Source organism: Onychostoma macrolepis, chromosome 15 (genome assembly GCF_012432095.1).
Source record: "Onychostoma macrolepis isolate SWU-2019 chromosome 15, ASM1243209v1, whole genome shotgun sequence".
Taxonomy (NCBI): domain Eukaryota; kingdom Metazoa; phylum Chordata; class Actinopteri; order Cypriniformes; family Cyprinidae; genus Onychostoma; species Onychostoma macrolepis.
The window spans coordinates 21,090,271-21,110,603 of record NC_081169.1 but is presented as its reverse complement, the minus strand read 5'-3'; the positions used below and the strand labels follow the sequence as shown (position 1 = coordinate 21,110,603).

General features: G+C 42.5%; 1 protein-coding gene and 1 long non-coding RNA gene across 3 annotated transcripts; both read left to right on the top strand.

Annotated features, from left to right (window-relative positions):
• Positions 1–4,331: 4,331 nt before the first annotated feature.
• Positions 4,332–6,512, top strand: LOC131520777 (uncharacterized). 2 transcript variants are annotated; one of them, XR_009266136.1, is made up of 5 exons: positions 4,332–4,627; positions 4,728–4,796; positions 5,078–5,162; positions 5,416–5,478; positions 6,093–6,512. It is a non-coding gene; the product is annotated as an uncharacterized LOC131520777 (long non-coding RNA). The 2 variants fall into 2 exon arrangements; XR_009266135.1 differs by having other exon boundaries at positions 4,340–4,796.
• Positions 6,513–13,669: 7,157 nt separating this feature from the next.
• Positions 13,670–16,877, top strand: LOC131554210 (olfactory receptor 51A4-like). The gene has a single exon (XM_058799411.1). The coding sequence runs from the start codon at positions 15,897–15,899 to the stop codon at positions 16,875–16,877; it is 981 nt and encodes a 326-aa protein (XP_058655394.1). The 5' UTR covers positions 13,670–15,896.
• Positions 16,878–20,333: the final 3,456 nt, after the last annotated feature.

The following is a 20,333-nucleotide window of genomic DNA, read 5'->3' as shown; positions in this document are numbered from 1 at the left end:
AGCTAAATGTAGTTTAATCTATTAGGGCATTTGTCGTGTGGAATGGATTTGACTGACGGCGCTCTGAAAAGTGCACAGACATATTCGCTGAATTAGAGATGGTAAAAGTGGGTGGGTCCAATATCATTGGTCTTCAAAAGACAACCAGAAAATGAATGTTTTTGTCTTAATTTGTATCGGGGTGAATACTTAGGGACATTTTGCTCTGTTTTGTTTGGATTCAGGAAATGTAATAAAATAAATTATATTGCCCATCCTCTCAGGTTACCTGGAATCGGTGTTACAAGTACCCTAGGCACAACGTTTTTCCATTTTTGAAGCATAAACCCCATAAAACCGATGCGAGCTTCAGATGTTCCAAGTTTCTCTATGGCGCTGAAACCTAAAGCTGGCTGCACACTAGACGATTTTCAAATCTTAAACGATTTTAAAACCATGGGAGACCACAGACATGAAGACAGTTCAACCGATTTTTAGCCTTATAATCCTCTGAATACACTAGATTTTTAGACCAGACCGCGAGACCACACACTTGAAGATTGTAGGTAGCTTTCACAGTGACACCAGATCTCACTGACACTTGCGAGATCAAATGTGACTAGAGAAGAAAAACAAATGGAGGACAATCAACATTGTCAGCTGGCTCTCCTGGCGCGCGTTCTGGTTCACAGTGAAAAACAAAGTATAGAAAAGAATATGGGTGATATTCTCTGCTTTCATGTCATGTTTGTGGCTGCCAAGTTTCAGCTGTAGAAGCACGCAACATCCGATAGGTGACGCTTGCTTGCTCTCATTGGTTATCGCGGGCATCACATCAGAGGCAGCCCGATGAAGAGTCCTAAATATCAAACATGTTTTGATATACATACAGGTGCATCTCAATAAATTAGAATGTTGTGAAAAAGTTAATTTTTTCTTGTAACTTATTTTAAAAAGTGAAACTTTCATGTATTTTAGATTCATTACATGTAAAGTAAAACCATTTCAAAAGGTTTTTTTGTTTTAATTTTGATGATTAGAGCTTACAGCTCATGAAAGTCAAAAATCAGTATCTCAAAATATTAGAATATTTACATTTGAGTTTCAATAAATGACCATCCCTACAGTATAGGGAATTCTGGGTATCTCTTGTTCTTTGAAACCACAATAATGGGGAAGACTGCTGACTTGGCAAGGATCCAGAAGACGAACATTGACACCCTCCACAAAGAGGGTAAGTCACAGAAGGTCATTACTGAAAGGTGTGGCTGTTTACAGAGTGCTGTATCAAAGCATATTAAATGCAAAGTTGACTGGAAGGAAGAATTTGGGTAGGAAAAGGTGCACAAGCAACAGGGATGACTGCAAGCTTGAGAATACAGTCAAGCAAAGCTGATTCAAACACTTGGGAGAGCTTCACAAGGAGTGGACTGAAGCTGGAGTCAGTGCATCAAGAGTCACCACGCTCATACATCTTCAGGAAAAGGGCTACCAAGCCACTTCTGAACCAGAGACAACGTCAGAAGCATCTTAACTGGGCTGTGGAGAAAAAGAACTGGACTGTTGCTCAGTGGTCCAAAGTCCTCTTTTCAGATGAAAGTAAATTTTGCATTTCATTTGGAAATCAAGGTCCCAGAGTCTGAAGGAAGACTGGAGAGGCACAGAATCCATGTTGCTTGAAGTCCAGTGTGAAGTTTCCACAGTCAGTGATGATTTGGGTTGCCATGTCATCTGCTGGTGTTGGTCCACTGTGTTTTCTGAAGTCCACAGTCAACGCAGCCATCTACCAGGAAATTTTAGAGCACTTCATGCTTTCTTCTGCTGACAAGCTTTATGGAGATGCTGATTTCATTTTTCAGCAGGACTTGGCACCTGCCCACACTGCCAAAGGTACCAAAAGCTGGTTCAATGACCATGGTGTTACTGTGCTTGATTGGCCGGCAAACTCACCAGACCTGAACCCCATAGAGAATCTATGGGGTATTGTCAAGAGGAAGATGAGAGACACCAGACCCAACAATGCAGATGAGGTGAAGGCCACTGTCAAAGAAACCTGGGCTTCCATACCACCTCAGCAGTGCCACAAACTGATCACCTCCATGCCACGCCGAATTGAGGCAGTAATTAAAGCAAAAGGAGCCCCTACCAAGTATTGAGTACATATACAGTCAATGAACATACTTTCCAGAAGGCCAACAATTCACTAAAAATGAAGTATTCTAATTTGTTGAGATAGTGAATTGGTGGGTTTTTGTTAAATGTGAGCCTAAATCATCACAATTAAAAGAACCAAAGACTTAAACTACTTCAGTCTGTGTGCACTGAATTTATTTAATACACAAGTTTCACAGTTTGAGTAGAATTACTGAAATAAATTAACTTTTCCACGACATTCTAATTTATTGAGATGCACCTGTATAAACATGTTTTATATTTACGATTTGAGTTCGGTGCCGCTCCGTCTCGATCGGGAACAGATAAATAATTGTAATGACACCACACAATAGAGGATTTTTGGGCAAAAAAATCGCTTGCGACAAGCCACGAACCGGGCCACACCCCCCCCCAAAGGTTGTAGTATACAATATTGATGTACTTTATGTACATTAAGGGAGGTATTAGCAAGATTTCATCTATAGTTGTCACGGGACGGGCGAGAGATGAGGTGAGGACTCAAGTGCAGGAGAAAGCGGGTCTTTTTAATAATAAAGAGAAACAAAAATGAACAAAAACCACCCCGAGGGGGAAAAACAGGCAGGTAGGCAGAGAACTGCAGTACATGCACACAAACCCACACACGACATAAAACATCTGACATTAAACAACGAAACAGCACAGGACTGCAGACACCAGGAGACTATATGGGGAGCCAAACGAGGAGGACACAGGTGAAGTAACTGAAACAATAATGAGATAACAAGGAGGGCGGGGTCAGACAATAGACAGGAGAGCACATGGCACCAACAACAAACAACAAGCCATGTGCTAACACACACAGTGACATCTGGTGGCCAACCAGGGCACACCAGCAGGGCCGTGACAATAGTAAGTCAGTCACTAGGAATGTACTACAACTTTTGGAGCATATTTAAAAAAAGAGGGGGAAAAAAAAGAAAAAAACTGAATTACAATAATTTCTTACGAATAATTAAATAGGCTACTTTATGTACAGTGAGGAAGATGTTGGCAAAATTTCAACTGTAGTAAGTCAGTCTGGTCACTATCCAGTCAGCAAACAAATTTGGCCCAGACTTGGCATGCATCTGGCACAGTTGGCATTCATCCGGCACTGGCATACAGCATGTGGGCCAAACATGGCCCAGGTTCGGCAGAGAAGGTACCGGGTTTAAGACGGCACACAAGACATGGCCCAGATGTCAAATGCAGATATGTGGGCCACATAAGTATTGCCGATCTTGACCCACATTTAAAATCCATTTCACATTTAAAATGCCAATGTTTTCCCATACAGAAAGGTAATATATTCACATATATGTGAAACTGTTAAATATATTTTTAAAATATATTTTTAAAATGCATAACATAAAGCTCATACTGTGTGTTATTATGTGTTTGTATGCAAAATTATATTCATGCCTCATATGATATTATATAATATATGATATTATATAGTATATTATAGAATAATATATTCTGTTGTTTTATATATATTCATATATTCATCTGCCATTCATCCGGCACTGGCATACAGCATGTGGGCCAAACATGGCCCGGGTTTGGCAGAGATGGTACCGGGTTTAAGACGGCACACAAGACATGGGTCAGATGTCAAATGTAGACATGTGGGCCACATAAGTATTGCCGATCTTGACCCACATTTAAAATCCATTTCAAATATTTTTGACTAAAATCCCAATGTTTTCCCATACAGAAAGGTAATATATTCACATATATGTGAAACACTGTTAAATATATTGAAATACATTTTGAAAATATATTTTTAAAATGCATAACATAAAGCTCATATTGTGTTTAATGGTGTTTGCATGTGAAATTATATTCATGCCTCATATGATATTATATTATATGTTATATTATAGAATAGTATATCCTGTTGTTTTATTTATATGCAACTGACTTCAAACAATGTTTTGCATTCACTGCTTTCATATTCTCATTCAATTTACAGTTTGATGTAGGCCTACTAAACAATACATGATGAAATTTCAGGACATTTTATTTGACGTTTGTACTATTTATGTAAATGCGTAACTTTGATGTGTTTTAGGCCATGTTGGCCAATCAGAAGCCTGACAAAGTTTCAAGTAGGCGGAGATAACAGCGCAGGCTCTGACGTCACAAGCCAAAAACTCCGGTTTAGCTGTCTACATGATAACACTGCAGCCAGAGTTTTTTTTAAATCTTCACCCTGGCAGGAGTTTTTTCAAAATGTTCGGTTTCAGTGACCTGGTGCAGCGCTTGCGTGAGGACGAACGGAACAAACCGCATAGAAAAAGCTGCTGTTTTGAAAATAACCGCGTTCTGTGGACGACCAATGAGCGCGCGCGTTGAGCATTCAAATCACATTTAAACTGAAGCTGAGGAGGTTACCATGGTAACAGGGCGTCAACTCACTCAGCTGACAAGTAACGAGAAGCTGTCTCTCTGCTGTCTTCACTGCTTTCAGGTAAGTTTAGTCCCTAAAGTTACACAAATAATACATACAACTGTTCCTGACACTTTCTTACATGTTACTGACACGTTTCTGTTGAATCCTTACTTTACAGGAGTGGTATAGTGTCTTCAAAAAGACCTTTAGCATCACAACCGTTAACTATAGAGGCTAACAATTAGAGGTAAGGTAACTTATACATTTGAGCTCTTATTAATGAACGTTTGAGCTTTTAAGCACCTTTTATGTGTAGATGAGCGGCTTTGATAGTTTTGTAAATGTTTTGCTGATACTTTGTCAATAGATAAATGGAAGTCACTATAAGCTAATTAATTTAACCTAAAAGTCTGCACTGTGGGGTCAATCGGTGACGTCACTTACATGAACTAATGGGCTGAAACTATTTCAAACACATTTTGAACTTTCATTGCAAACAAATATTGATCAATTGTACTATGATTTCAGGAGCGTCAGAAAAAAATACCTAAAACAGGGGAAGTTACAAAACAATTTGTAATGTGAGCTGCTGACAGAGATACAGGAAACACAGGTGATCTGAGAAGTCTTATTAAATAACTTTATATGAATTTTTCACAGTATATTTCAACTATATCATCATGCATCTGTAAAACCTAAAAATATGAATTCTGGTATCTTAAGATTTTTTGTATGTTTTGTATATTATTATTATTGCATTTCACCTCTCCTGTAGTTTATTTCTAATAATCCTGACATTGAATACTACATTTGTTGGCTATGTGACATATTGTTCCTATTCTTCCATGCTTATGGCTGTGCTGCAGAGCTGGAGCGGAGCAGATCTCCTGTCGAAGAACATCTCCAAAGCACCATGAACCATCTGACTAGTAAGTAAAACCTCAAACATTCAAAAGTTTGTCGAATATTCAAAAAATATATCAAATAAATATCAAATATTTCCCAGACAGCAAGCAGTGTAGATCCGGCCCACATCTGGCCCGCATGGATTTCACGCTGGCCAGATGTGGGCCGGATCTGGGCCGACACTATGTTGCTGTCTGGGTTCCTGTATGTCCTACAAGGCCATCTTGTTTAACTCTGCTCTGAGGACACTTCATACAACAACCTACAGAGGGTCAATCATAATTCAAAAAGACACAGATGATAATAAAAAGTTCTTTGAAATTAAAATTTATAACAGTAAGACAGAACCAGTACTGTGAATGCACCTCACTTCAAACTGTAACGGTCTGTATATTATTTTCTAAACTTTAAATGTAGTGAAATTTTTGTTCAAGCAGACTTTGTTGCTCGTGGAAACCTCACGCGAGCCTGGAAGACACTTAAAACTTAAAATATTATTTGCACTCTTGAAGACTGTTCACCAAATACTAAATTTCTGTCCAGCAGAATTTTCTGCACACTTCACCCCCGAGGCCAAAAATGAGCATTGTGAACGTAAGAGCCTCACACTACATTGTTTGTTTGAATTGTATTTCAGGGCAGTTCGTGAAGACGGATAACCTGGACAGAAGTCGGTTCCAGATCCAGCCTCCACACCAGACATCTCACTCACAAGGATTGCTGTCTACTAGATATTATGTGTACTCTTCAGACTTAGGTTCATGCAGATATTATTCAGGGACATGAACACTTGAATACTGCAAAAATATACCTTATTTAAGAATTTTGTGTTAATTGCGTGAACATTAAACAAATATATTTATTTTACTGTTTTTTGTTTTGTATTCCAAAGCACCTAAAAGCCAATTCACACTGCCATACTCCAACAGGGTGAACACACTGACCAAGCAAAACAAATAAGCATGTTTTTATAGTTTTTGTGAAAGTGTGAACTGACAATGCTGTATGTTAGGTGTGAGATTCATTCAACTTGGTTTGCTGATTAAACATGATTAAATATTTGTTCAGAATATTTTGTTGTTGTTGTGACTATTCATCTAGGAGGGGTGTGTATCAAGTGGCTTGGTTATGGTTTTGTTGAGGCTGACATGTGGAACCCATCTGATCCAGCATATAGGACCAGAACAGGGCCAGCTATGGTCATACAGAACCTCAGATCCCACATAGCAATTTTTCTCTGGCCCAGCTCCGGCCCACACAATCAGCTTTTGCTTGGCCCACATACCGCAATGACTTACGGTCCTAGTGTGTACCAGGTCTGGATTCCAGACAAGGGCCACACATAGGCCAGAACTGGCCCGATTCAGGACCAGTTATGGGTAATTAACTTGGCTGAGACTTGGGCCAGTTATGGCCCATGTGTGGCCCTTATCTGGAATCCAGACCTGGTACACACTAGGATCTGGGCCAACACTATGTTGCTGTCTGGGCCAGAATAGGGCCAGCTATGGTCATACAGGTATGGTCCCACATAGCAATTTTTCTCTGGCCCAGCTCCGGCCCACATAGCATTTTTTCTCTGTCCCAGCTCTGGCCCACACAATCAGCTTTTGCTTGGCCCACATACCGCAATGACTTACGGTCCTAGTGTGGACCAGGTCTGGATTCCAGACAAGGGCCACACATGGGCCATAACTGGCCCAATTCAGGGCCAGTTATGGGTAATTAACTTGGCTGAGACTTGGGCCAGTTCTGGGCCAGAGAAAAATTGCTATGTGGGTAGTAACATACAACATTTGGAACACGAAAAATCCCATTTTGGTGAATTACTGTAATTTTTTTTCTTAAACATTTGTGTACATACTGTAAAGGAAAATGAGCAATTGTCCTATTGCAAGTTTGCCTTTTTATTTCTTTAATACCTTTTTATTGTAACTACAAGTTATTATATGTGTTGGTTTATTAAGAAAGACACCACACATGTTATTGTATTTGTTTTATTGAAAGTAGTTTATTAAGAAATACACAAAATATGTTATTGTATTCATTTTATTGAAAGTGGTTTATTAAGAAAGACATCACACGTGCTATTGTATTTGTTTTATTGAAAGTAGTTTATTAAGAAAGACACAACACATGGTATTGTATTAAGCATTTATTAAGAAAGTGTTATAGAATATATCAATAGGAAGATAGCCAGGAAAGAAATATGTATTAGCCAGAGCTTTAAGGAAAGGAATGTTACCGTTGAATGATGTGTTGCAGACGCAGCGAAGGAGACATCTTAGAAGAAAGTCCCGGAGAAGAAAAATGAGAAAATGGAGGACTTTATATAGGAGTCTTCTGAGGGAAATTCAGGGAAATTCCAAGACCTCATGACATCAAGACATTGGAATCTACCTGCTGTCTATAAAGGACTGAAGTACGATGAAGAGAATCAGATGCTGGTTCTGCGTGACAGCTTCTCTGGTGCCAGCGGCCTTGCCAGAGATGCCTCAAGACAATCGAGCTTGCAAACCTTTTATTTCTGTTTTTATATTTTATTTGTAATGTATTTAACCTATATTACCTAACAATATACTGCATCAACTGAATGAATCTTTTTTTTTTTTTTTTTCATTTATTTTTTTATTCCCAGTGAATAGGAGTTAAAACTCCCACCCGGATGACAATAATATACCATGCAAAATACAAAAAATAAAAATAAAAATAAAAATAGAATAATATAAATAATAATAATAATAATATATTTAAAATATTACCAAGTAACGTTGCAAACAACAATAAAATCACAGAAGGACTTTAACTGTAAGCGACACAAGTATAGGGAAATGATATTTGTTATTATTTCAAATTTTGTATACATTTTTATAAACTTTTTTTTATTTATTTACTACTTAGGCATGTTGACAATAACGCCATCAACATTGTCTATGACCAGATATGTTTTTAGTGGACTTTCAAAATTTGCTTTGCTTGAGAAAGCATGAAAATATACAGTTATGATTTTTATTTATTTTTTTATATGATTTCGTTGGGTTAGTTTTGCATCAAACACAATGTAATTTTCGGCAATCGAGATCTGGCAGCAAAAGCGCATTTTTCCAGCTGGGCAAGCGCTTCGCGGACAGCTTACCTCTCTCATTAAATCGTCCGTCTACCAGCTAATCACTGAGAACGCGCTACAATCCTGACGAGTCATAGCCACAGAGCGGAGGCGCCAAAGCTGCGGAGAATCCGCTTACCCGGAAGCTTCCGTCACTGTCTCACTGACGTAGGTTTACAGAAAATTACAATTTTTTTTCAAATAAATAATTTTACATACTTATTCCCAACACTTTATTAAGCTTTAAGTCACATCTCAAATGACAAGAGATCAACTTATAATCATGTTTATATTCATTAGCCCGTGAACTCATTCTCTCAGAAGGCCTGGGTATGCGGTGCATTCGCAGCTTATATGGACGGAACGCCACTGATATATATATATATATATATATATTTTGTGACAGGGTGGAAGGACCACGCGACAAGGAGAGCTCAGTTTAAACCCCAGAGGGTGGATTTTTATTGTTAAACAAGTGAGTTTGTGAGTGGAGAAGGTGCTCTTGCTTGCAGAAGTGCTCTCACTCGTGTCCAGGTGTGGGTGAATCCGTGGAGTACTTGTGGGGGTGCTGATCGGTCACACACTGCTGTCTAGAACGGGACAAAGAGAGAACGTTAGTCTGCTGTCTCATGGAGAGGCTTCTCACCCAGGGCTTCCTTCTCCATGGTGGCATAATTCTTCTCGGCTGAGGTCAGCTTTCTGGTGATATAGAGGACCGGATGCTCTTCACCTTCCTGAACCTGGGACAGGATGGCACCAAGTCCTGTGTCGGAGGCATCCGTTTGCAGCAGGAAGGGGCAGCTGAAGTCCGGGGCTCGTAGGACTGGCTCCGAGGTGAGTGCTGTCTTCATATCCCGGAAGGCCTCCTCCGCTTCGGGTGTCCAGCACACCTTCTCTGACTGCCCCTTCCTGGTCAGGTCTGTCAGGGGGGTGGCTAAGGAGGAGAAGTTAGGGATGAAACTTTGTGCTGGGTTTCGGGGAGGACCGGACAGCTTCCACCTTTTTTTCCTGGGGCTTGATGAGGCCCCGTCCGACCTGGAAGCCCAGGTACTTTGCTTCGGATAGGCCCAGGTGACATTTACGGGGGTTGGCAGTGAGCCCAGCCCTACGTAGCTCCATTAGCACCCTCTGCAGATGGTCCAGGTGGTCTTCTAATGTTCAGAGTGAATAACCACATCATCCAGGTACGCCGCGGCGTAGTACTGGTGGGGCCGCAGCAAGATGTCCATCATGCGTTAAAACGTGGCAGGAGCCAGTGCCCACTGGGGGTCCTGAAGGCCATTTTGGGTTTTGCAGTTTCGGAGGGGGGCACTTGCCAGTACCCTTTTGTGAGGTCAGGACTCAGGACTGTTATGCACGCACTGCACGTGTTTCATCGCGCTGCTCTCTGCGTCACGCGTTTCATTTTTGGGGTCTGTGCGCACAGCATGTGCATAACGGTCCTCAGAGCAGGTTGTAGCCCACCGGTGGTGACAGAACAGGCAGGTTGTCGATGAGTGACAGAGCAGAATAAGGATGGAGCAAAGTGAGGATGTGCTGTCCTTGAATAACGTTCAACTCGGTTTTGTTTATATTTTGCTTAGCCTATAATTTTAAGTGTCGTATTTATTTATTTATTTTTCTCTGCGACACTTTTCCTACTGTGTTAACAGCAAAAGGTTAAACTTTAGTAATTTGACAAGACGAATAAAATAAATACAATTTTGTGCAGACTACACGTTTATTTGTTAGCCTATCTCTCTTTCCTTTAGTAGAGGAAATTTAAATGTGAGATTCTGGAAACGAGATCTAAATTTAGCGGGAACGGTCGGATCGGGAAGAAAATTACTCTAAGCGGACAGCAGGTGAACAAAGAGTGAATATATGGCGGGAATGGGTGGGTGCGGAATAAAACATTATGGGAGCGGGACTAAAAAAACAGTCCCGCGCAGACCTTTAGGCTGGACCACGGGCTGTTAGATGGTTCAATCACCCCTAATTTCAGCATTTGTTGGATCTCCTCCTTGATAGCCTGTCGATGAGCCTCTGGGACGGTTCCTGGGGGCGTTCAGATCTCGTGTTGGAGGACCCGGGTCTGCCCGGGGGTCGGGGAGAACACATCGGAGAACTGACCGACCAGGTGCTGCAGCTCGGCCTTCTGAGTCGCCAAGAGCTGTGGATTGATGTCCACGACTACCGTCTCCATGGTAGTGAGGGCGGCGAGCTGGTCCCTTGTCCCCACCCATTTCTTCAGCAGGTTAATGTGATATAGATGGTCTGGTTTCCGCCGTCTCGGCTGGCGGACATGGTAAGTGACAGGACCAACCTTCTCCGTGACGGTATACAGGCCCAGCCAACTGACGAGGAACTTGCAGGCTGAGTTGGGGACAAGGACCATTACCCGGTCTCCAGGTTGGAACTCTCTAGGCTGAGCGGCACAGTTGTAATGTCGCTGCTGCGCCTGTTGAGCTTTGGTGAGGTGTTCCCGGTCGATTCGTTCCCTCATCTCTTTCACATGTTCGATCACCGAGTGGTGGCCAGTAAGTGCCGTGTGTCTACATGCACGCATGTGATCGGGAGAAAAGCCTTGGTATCACTGCGAGGGGCAAGGATGCAGGACTGTACCAGGCTGACTGCGCTGCCAGAGTCCAGTAGAGCCGGGAACGGGCGGCCGTTAATCTTTATTTCTGCTTCTGGAGCCCCCGCGGGGAGGTCACAGTGCACAATAAAGCCTACCAGCCACGTCCGTGCGGGAGATGTGGGAGCCTCGGTTGGCATGGGCTCATCCTTTGGCGCGGGAGCCACCGGCCTGACTACTGGTCGCAAGGTGCCCTCCGGCGTGCGTCGCTCCTGGACCACCCTCCGTGGAAATGGCGACGCTCGCTCCCCAGCATCCCGGTGTTGGGCAGCATCCGCTAGCTCCATGGCCTCAATGAGTTCGGAAACGGTGGCGGGGTTTCGCATCCTGACAGCTTGGCAGTGAATCCTGGGCAGGGCCCGCAGAAACCGGTCAACGACGTCGCGCTCCGGTACTTGGGCAGCCATCGGCTCGCCATCCAACAGCCAATGTCGAGCGAGGTGGGAAAATTCAGCGGCTTGGGCTCGGGCTGGGAGGCGGGGTTTGTACTCCCAGTCATGGAAATATTGGGCCGCACAGACCGAAGACAGCCCCAGGCGGGCCAGGATTTCCTTCTTAAGCTCGCTATACTGCTCTGCGGCCGAGGACGGCATGGTGAATTAAGCTCGTTGAGCTTCCCCAGTGAGGAGGGGCGGCAACAATTGCGCCCATTCTTCGCTCTCCCAGCCTTCCTGGATCGCCGTGTTTTCAAACATCTGCAGGAAGGCTTCCACGTCGTCATCAGCCGTCATTTTCGGCAATAGTTTCGTCACTTGTTCTCGGGGGTCGGGTAGCGGAACGCGTCGTGCAGCTGCCATGCGCAGCGCGTCGAGCTCCTGCTCGGTTTGTCCCTGTCTGGCAGCAAGATGTTCCGAAATCTTGTCGGGGAGGAGCGGTCGCCTGGCAAACAGGGGAAACAGAAAAAAAAAGAACGGTGAGTTGCAGAGAGATCGCTCATCGGTGTTCCTTCCACTAATATGGCCGCATTCTCCACCAGTGTGGCAGGGTGGAAGGACCACGCGACAAGGAGACCTCAGTTTAAACCCCAGAGGGCGGATTTTTATTGTTAAACAAGTGAGTTTGTGAGTGGAGAAGGTGCTCTTGCTTGCAGAAGTGCTCTCACTCATGTCCAGGTGTGGGTGAATCCGTTGAGTACTCGTGGGGGTGCTGATCAGTCACACACTGCTGTCTAGAACGGGATAAAGAGAGAACTTTAGTCTGCTGTCTCATGGAGAGGCTTCTCATCCTTCGTCGGTGAGCGCACTGCTTACGTGCAGGCTGGTTAACGAGCTGCAGGTGTGGCCGATCAGCGTGACGACGGAGAGGGGAACACAGGTGTGACGATCTGTGAGCAGGTGCTCCTCGTGAGTTTATATATAGGTTTTGTAGCCTAGATCCAGGGGGTGTGGTTGGATCTAGTCTAAACCTATCCGTCTCCACCCCCTGATCCCTAAACCCATCCATCCCCACCCCTAAACCTACCCATCTCCACCCCTAAACCTACCAATCTCCACCCCCTGGATGTGGATCCAACCCCGCCCCCTGGATCTTTGTTCTGCAGTGAGGGGCTATTGCAGTCAGTGGGTAAACACCCCCTAGTTACATGTTTCCTCTAGAGTAGAGCTCCGCTAGGACAGTTATGTGAGTGGTAGGCTCTAGGTGAGTCTCCTTACTGGATGTCCAGCGTGTGGAGTGTAGTAGACCACACGTCAGGTCTCCTCTCGCTTAGAGAGTTTTAGAAGCCAGAGCTCGCCAGAGCTCCGCTAGGACAGCTATGTGAGTGGTAGGATCTAGGTGAGTCTCCTTTCAGGATGTCCAGCGTGTGGAGCGTAGTAGACCTCCTCTCGATTTAGTGAGACGGTATGCAGAGGTCTCCGCACCGAAAACTCGACTGTTTCGGCGAGTGTCGTCAGGTCTCTTCTCACTTAGAGAGTTTTTAGAGGCCTCCACTCACTAGAGCTCCGCTAGGACAGTATGTGAGTGGTAGGCTCTGAGTGAGTCTCCTTACAGGATGTCCAGCGTGTGGAGCATAGTAGACCTCCTCTCGATTTGGAGAGTCGTTATGCAGAGGTCTCCACTCCGAGAGCTCGATTGTTTCAGCGAGTGTCGTCAGGTCTCCTCTCGCTTAGAGAGTTTTAGAGGCCTCAGCTTGCCGGAGCACAAGGACAGAGAGCTTATGCCTGTGGTGGATGAGGATGCTTTCAACAGCATCTTGAGGACCAAGACTCACCTCTCAGAAGTTGGCCTTCGGGACGCAGGCCCTGCCCACTTTAGCCACTCGTGGCCGTTTTTTCTCTCACCCTAGCTGTGCTCCATCCACACTAGGCAGGGATTTTGAAAGTCTGGCGGCGTGGGTATCTGCGTTCTCCGACGCAGCTCGAGTTCCTGAAGAGGAACGTCTCAGGTTACGTATGTAACCATGGTTCCTCGAGGGAACGAGATGCTGCGTCTCGAGGCCATACTTCCGGAATCCCTGCCAGCACTTGCTTCATTCCTAGAAGCTGAAGTCGGTTCCACCGCACATGCTTTATGCTTCCTGGCCGATTACGTCACCCGCCTGTGACGTCTCGCCCATCCATTGGACAGATTACACATGTGATTCAGAGCACGGTCACGCTGGAGGCGTTCCCATAGCGTTCTCTGAAGCAGCATCTCATTCCCTCGAGGAACCATGGTTACATACATAACCTGAGACATTTCTTCTCGATAGGTGAGTGTGGCGAGTGGGGCGGGGCCGAGAGCCGTGGGAACGGAGCGAGGCCAGTGGAGTTAATGATAATGAGCAACACCTGCGCCACTCACCGGTCTCGAGTCACACGGAGGAGCTCCGGAAGGATAAAAGGAGGAGTGACGACAGTGTACGACGAGAGAGGACCAGGCCTGGTCGAGGAGGGGTGGCTGCCGTTCAAGAGGGAGCGGAGGAGTCGGCGCCGTTCGCCAGGAGGCCGGAGCCTGCTGCCATCCGCCATGTTTGGGGAGGAGCAGGGAACAGGGGACTCGCTGCTGGCTGCCCTCGAACTGAAGGAGCCATCGCCGTCCACCAGGAGGCGGAGGAGCAGAACCGTCCACCAAAGAGGTCCAGTACCATCGCATGACACCGCGAGGGAGAGCCTGTCAACTGGTTGAGGACCGAACGGCAGTGTGTCCGGGAACCGGACCGAGAATTTTTTTTTTTTTCTCTCCTCTCTCCTCTCTCCCCTCTCTCGTCTCTATCTCTCCTCATCCTTCCGTCTCCTTTTCTCTCGCCTCGTCTGTCCTTACCCCCAGGTACGCCGCGGCCGCCGTGATCTCCCCAGAGAGGGGGGAGGGGGAGGGGAGTAGAGCGCAGTCTCGGGTGCACCCCCCGGCCTGCGAGGGGCGATGGGAGTATGTGGTGAGTGGGGCGGGGCCGAGAGCCGTGGGAACGGAGCGAGGCCGGTGGAGTTAATGATAATGAGCAACACCTGCGCCACTCACCGGTCTCGAGTCCCACGGAGGAGCTCCGGAAGGATAAAAGGAGGAGTGACGACAGTGTACGACGAGAGAGGACCAGGCCTGGACTTTGATTTGTGTTTTTGTGTGCGGCAGTCGTCCGTCAGGGGCTGCCGCTTTATTTTATGTTTGGTTATTTTATTAAAACCTTGTTTGAATGTTCGCCGGTTCCCGCCTCCTTCCTCCCGATCTACAAACTGTGTTACAGTGAGTAACATTGGTTTTGCTTTGTTTCACAGAACTAATCATTTCCGTACATATGTGTGGGGCGGAGATATCAAAATAGGAGGGAGACCCTTTTGGGGTAGGGGCGTGTTTGTTTTGGTGATTTCAAATATCAACATTGGCTACCAGAAATCACTTACCCCACCTTTAAGAAAACTTTCCTGGCTAACCAAAAACAAACCATAAAAAATAACGTTCTGGGAACCAAAAATGAATGTTCCCAGAACGTTTTGGGAACCAAGAATTGTTAATAGGGTAATTAGGCCTAGCACTTTTGTGCAGTGTAATGGAAAAGTTATAGTGTACTGATCTCTCTGCCAGTAGTACTTTTTTTTGAAGTAATAATAATTTTTTAAAAGAGTAATGAGTATTCAATTATATTTTTGACTAATGAGCCGGTTGTTATATAAGGGTATGCATATTTGAATTGACCCCTCAGTGGATCTCAGCCATTTCCACCACTTGCTGTAAAGCCCAATGCGTGGACAAACTAGTAAGTTGTACTGTGGTTGCTAGTGTCACATTATAGACTTAACATTAACTATATCCTTGAGTTACTGTAATATAATGTTCATTAATGAGAAAACAAATTCTGTGGCCTGTTTGCAGACAAGTGAAAAAAAAAAAAATCTATCAAAACTAAAGCATTGGCCAGAACATTTACTTCAGCATAGTATTACATCATTATGTTGTCTGAAATCTCTCGAGATGAATCAGAAGATATATTTGGATTCCATATATAAATGTCCAATGATCTTTGTAACATAAGAGAATAAGGATGAGCATTTACAGCTGAGTAATATTCAAAGCAGCTCACAAGTGTTCAGACTTTCACAGTCATTGTGTGCTCTGGCTCTAAAACTTCATGTATACAGGTTTGTGAGTGAAATATTATGCAGAAACTTATGTATGTATACTTTCAGCATTTGAAAATAGTTGTTAGAAAAGTAAGATGACAATTTTGTGAATTCCCTAAATTTTGTTTAGGTCTTCATGGTAATTTCTATTTTCAGCTTTTTTAAAACATCAAGCACAAAGCTGCCATGAGTTCTTTAAATGCAAATGTACAGAATGTGTCCATTGTTCGTCCTGAATACTTTTTCATCACTGGACTTTCAGGTATACCATACAGCAGTTATTACTATATTTTTTTATGTGTCACATATTTTATTGCTGTAATTGGGAACTCTGCAGTCCTCCTCCTTATTGCTCTGGAACGAAGTCTGCACAGTCCAAAATACATTGGTTTGTTTAACTTGGCCTTGGCTGACCTTGGTGAAACTAATGCATGGATTCCTAACACAATGAACATTTTTTTTTCTGACTCACAGTACATGTCCTACAATGCTTGCTTGGCTAACATGTTTTTTGTGAACCTCTTTGTTACTCTGCAAAGTGCCACTCTTGTTGTTCTGGCATTTGATCGCTACATTGCAATTTGTTTGCCATTAAGATATCATGCCATAGTGAATAATACTGTCATGTCTTTAGTGTTTGTAGTAATATGGGCATTTAACACTTCTCTGGTGGCCCTGGCAGCGTCTTTGATAACACAACTTTCATTCTGTAAATCTAATGTGGTACAGAGTTATTATTGTGATTATGGAGCAGTGTTGGGGATGGCATGCAATGACAACAGCATTAATATTTTTATAAAAAACCTCATCGTAGCTTTGTTCCTTGTTGCACCATTGCTCCTTATAGTCCTGTCATATCTGGGCATTGTTTTTGCCTTAAGTAAAATTACAACTTGGGAAGCTCGTTTAAAAGCAATGAAGACCTGTATTTCTCACCTTTTGTTGGTCGTATCTTTCTTTCTTCCTGTCTTATGCATTATCATTGCTTCATTAATTGCTCCTCTAACTCTCAATGCCAGAATCATCAGTGCATCTCTTTCATTGTCTCTTCCACCAATGTTAAATCCCATTATTTATGTTTTGAACACAGCTGAAATCAGAGTCTTAATTCAAAAACTGCTTAAAAACAGAATTGTGCCAATTAGAAAGAACATTTCAGAACGATGATAATGATTGTTTGTGTTCTTCCATCATTAGGAATTAAATTAACTATATGAAAAATGTAATATATTTTTTCATAAATGTGTTTAGATTCATTATGTGTAAAATAAAACTGTACGAGCAGAAAAAGTTAAATTCACTCTGCTGCATTCCTAACATATGGGCATTTGAGGCTTAATATGTGTTGGTGAACAGCAGCGATGTGCAGTTTGTACTGTTTTCTTAATTACTGACCCAAAGACAAAAGACTGATACAAAATAAACAAAATAGACTGAAAATTGTAAAAGCTATTTGAATATTTTTTTTTGTGAGCAGTGTGTATTATGCTAACATATTTCATGTTACCCTAAGGTTTCACCCACCCAAATGCTGTTAACTGTTCTGTTTGTTCATATGTTCATGTCATTCATACTGTATAATGCAAACCATTGATCCATTTTCACATGATTATGTCTGAAATCTGCTGATAAGGTTCTTTTTATTGTCTTTCTGTTGAGATGTCTCAACTTTTTGTTATTTCTGTATTTGCTGGACAATAAATAATAAAAGCTTAACATGAACTAAGATATCAATTTATTGATGCAAGCTGAAGTTAATCCTGTTTATTGATAAAGAAGGTCTACACATATAAAATCTTAATTTCTTATTTTTTGTTATTGTTTAATACAATTTTTGAATTATTATAAAGTACAAACTTTATTTTCTAAATAAACCTAGTGAACTTTATTTAGGGGCAATGTCTCTAAAAGTAGCACTGCAAAGTATCAGTTTTACTAGATAACAGTGGCGAGCGGTGACTTTTTTAACCGGGTATGCTGAGTGCTAAGATTAAGGAACCCCCTCCCCCCTCCCCCCATCGCTTTTAGGACACACTCAAAGAGGAAAACACCGTGGCAGGTGTCGATTTAAAAGTATGCATATTCCTACCTTAGGCTATTTGCAAATGAAATTAATCTCCAATCCTTCTTCTATCGTTTCAGTTTTATCCATATAGTTATTCGAATGCTAGAAAACAGCTGATTTTCCAAGTAAAAACCGCCAAATAACGTTTACACGTCATGATACGTAATATTCAGAGCATGGGGAGATGGGGGATTTCCCCGGTCTAAGTCTCCGCATCAACTGAATTAATCTTTTTTTTTTTCCCCATTTATTTTTTATTCCCAGTGAATAGGAGTTAAAACTCCCACCCGGATGACAAGACCATGCTAAATACAATAAATAAATAAATAAATAAATAAAATAAAATAAATAATAAAATAATAATAATAATAATAATATATTTAAAATATTGCCAAGTAACGTTGCAAACAACAATAAAATCACAGAAGGACTTTAACTGTAAGCGACACAAGTATACGGAAAACAAAGGTATTGTTTCCTATTTTTTCCTGATGTTTGTTATTATTTCAAATTTTGTATACATTTTTATAAACTTTTTTTTATTTATTTACTACTTAGGCATGTTGACAATAACGCCATCAACATTGTCTATGACCAGATATGTTTTTAGTGGACTTTCAAAATTTGGTTTGCTTGAGAAAGCATGAAAATATACAGTTATGATTTTTATTTATTTTTATTTTTTTCATATGATTTCGTCGGGTTAGTTTTGCATCAAACACAATGTAATTTTCCGCAATCGAGATCTGGCAGCAAAAGCGCATTTTTCCACCTGAGCAAGCGCTTCGCGGATAGCTTATCTCACGCATGAAATCAGCGCATACCAGCTAAACACTGAGAACGCGCTACAATCCTGACGAGTCATAGCCACAGAGCGGAGGCGCCAAAGCTGCGGAGAATCCGTTTACCCGGAAGCTTCCGTCACTGTCTCACTGACGTAGATTTACAGAAAATGACCATTTTTTTCAAATAAATAATTTTACATACTTATTCCCAATAAGTATGTAAAATTAAGCTTTAAGTCACATCTCAAATGACAAGAGATCAACTTATAATCATGTTTATATTCATATTTATTATAATCATGTTTATATTCATATTATATTCGCAGCTTATATGGACAGAACGCCACTGCTAGATAAATTGATACATGAATAAGAGAATAAGTTGCAAATAACACAATGACATTGAGCTGCGTCATTTTCAGGGAGAGACTATAGGAATAACAACAGGAACACTCCAAATGTCATGACTCATCATTAACAATACTTTTCATGCAATGCTATTTAGCTAGGCTCCTAAATAGGCATTTGTCATGTTTTAACTGGACACAGAATCCAAAAATAGCATTCAAGATCAAGTTGTTGTGGCTTTGTTATCCGAAAAGGGCAGCGTCTATTTAATCATTTCAATGAATAATTTACAAATAATTTACAAATCATGCAGTTTCACAATGTCAACACAAGGTAACAGCCCTAGATTTTAGGCCAGATAGGCTATCAGTAAAACGTGACTGACAACAATTTGATAACTCATATGTGCTGTCATTTCTTTAGCGCACAAGAATTCCTCAACGCACCAAAAGCCGAACAGCGCTACTCGTTTGAACCACGCTGCATGGACCGTTATTAGCTCTGACTAAAGACAGCGCAAGTGTGAACTCAGAACAAATGCATTTACTCACATGCTCTTACTGTAAGTGACCAAGATTACAAGTGTGGGTATTTGGACAAGGCAACAATCCACACACCAAAGTGGGATTCAAAGTGTATCCCATCATTTCTGGACCTTGATCGTGGTAATTACAACATTGCTGTCTATATAGGAGGGTCAGAGAGCTCTCAGAATTCATCTTAAATATCTTAATTTGTGTTCCGAAGATGAACGGAGGTCTTATGGGATTGGAAAAACATGAGGGTGAGTAATTAGTGAGAATTTTCATTTTTTGGTGAACTATCCCTTTAATTAGATGCACCACAATTACTAAATTGTGTAATCTGTTATGGGGATAACTGGACAGACATTTAGAAGTTTACATTAAATGCAAAGTATTAAAATCAAATCAAAATCAAAATAAAGCTCTGTAAACACTTGCATTTTTATAACTCTATAGGCGTGTCCCATTGGGTAACAAAAATGTAATGTAGACTAGCGTGACGACGGAGTGGGGATCCACTTGCAAGGCTTTATTCAAAGAGCGTGGTCAGACAGGCAGGGTAGGAAACACCAGCAAACAACATCAATAGAGACAAGGCAAATTGTAATCCAACAACAGGCTAAGGTCAGGGCAGGCAGCAAACAATCAAAAACCAGAAAGACAGTCCAAGGCAAAAAAAAACCCCACAAAGGCAAGGCAAGGAAACATGGGTAGAAAACACGGAAGACTATGAAATGTACAGGCTAACAATCAACAGCGATGTGTTTAAGTGTGTGTGCATCTTTTATAGTCATTTTATAGTCCCAAGGAGCGGCTTCCAGACGCTCCTTAATAGTACAGACATGAGTCCAGGAGGGTGGTAGCACAGAGACGGAAAAGGGGGAGGGATGGAGGGCAAGGT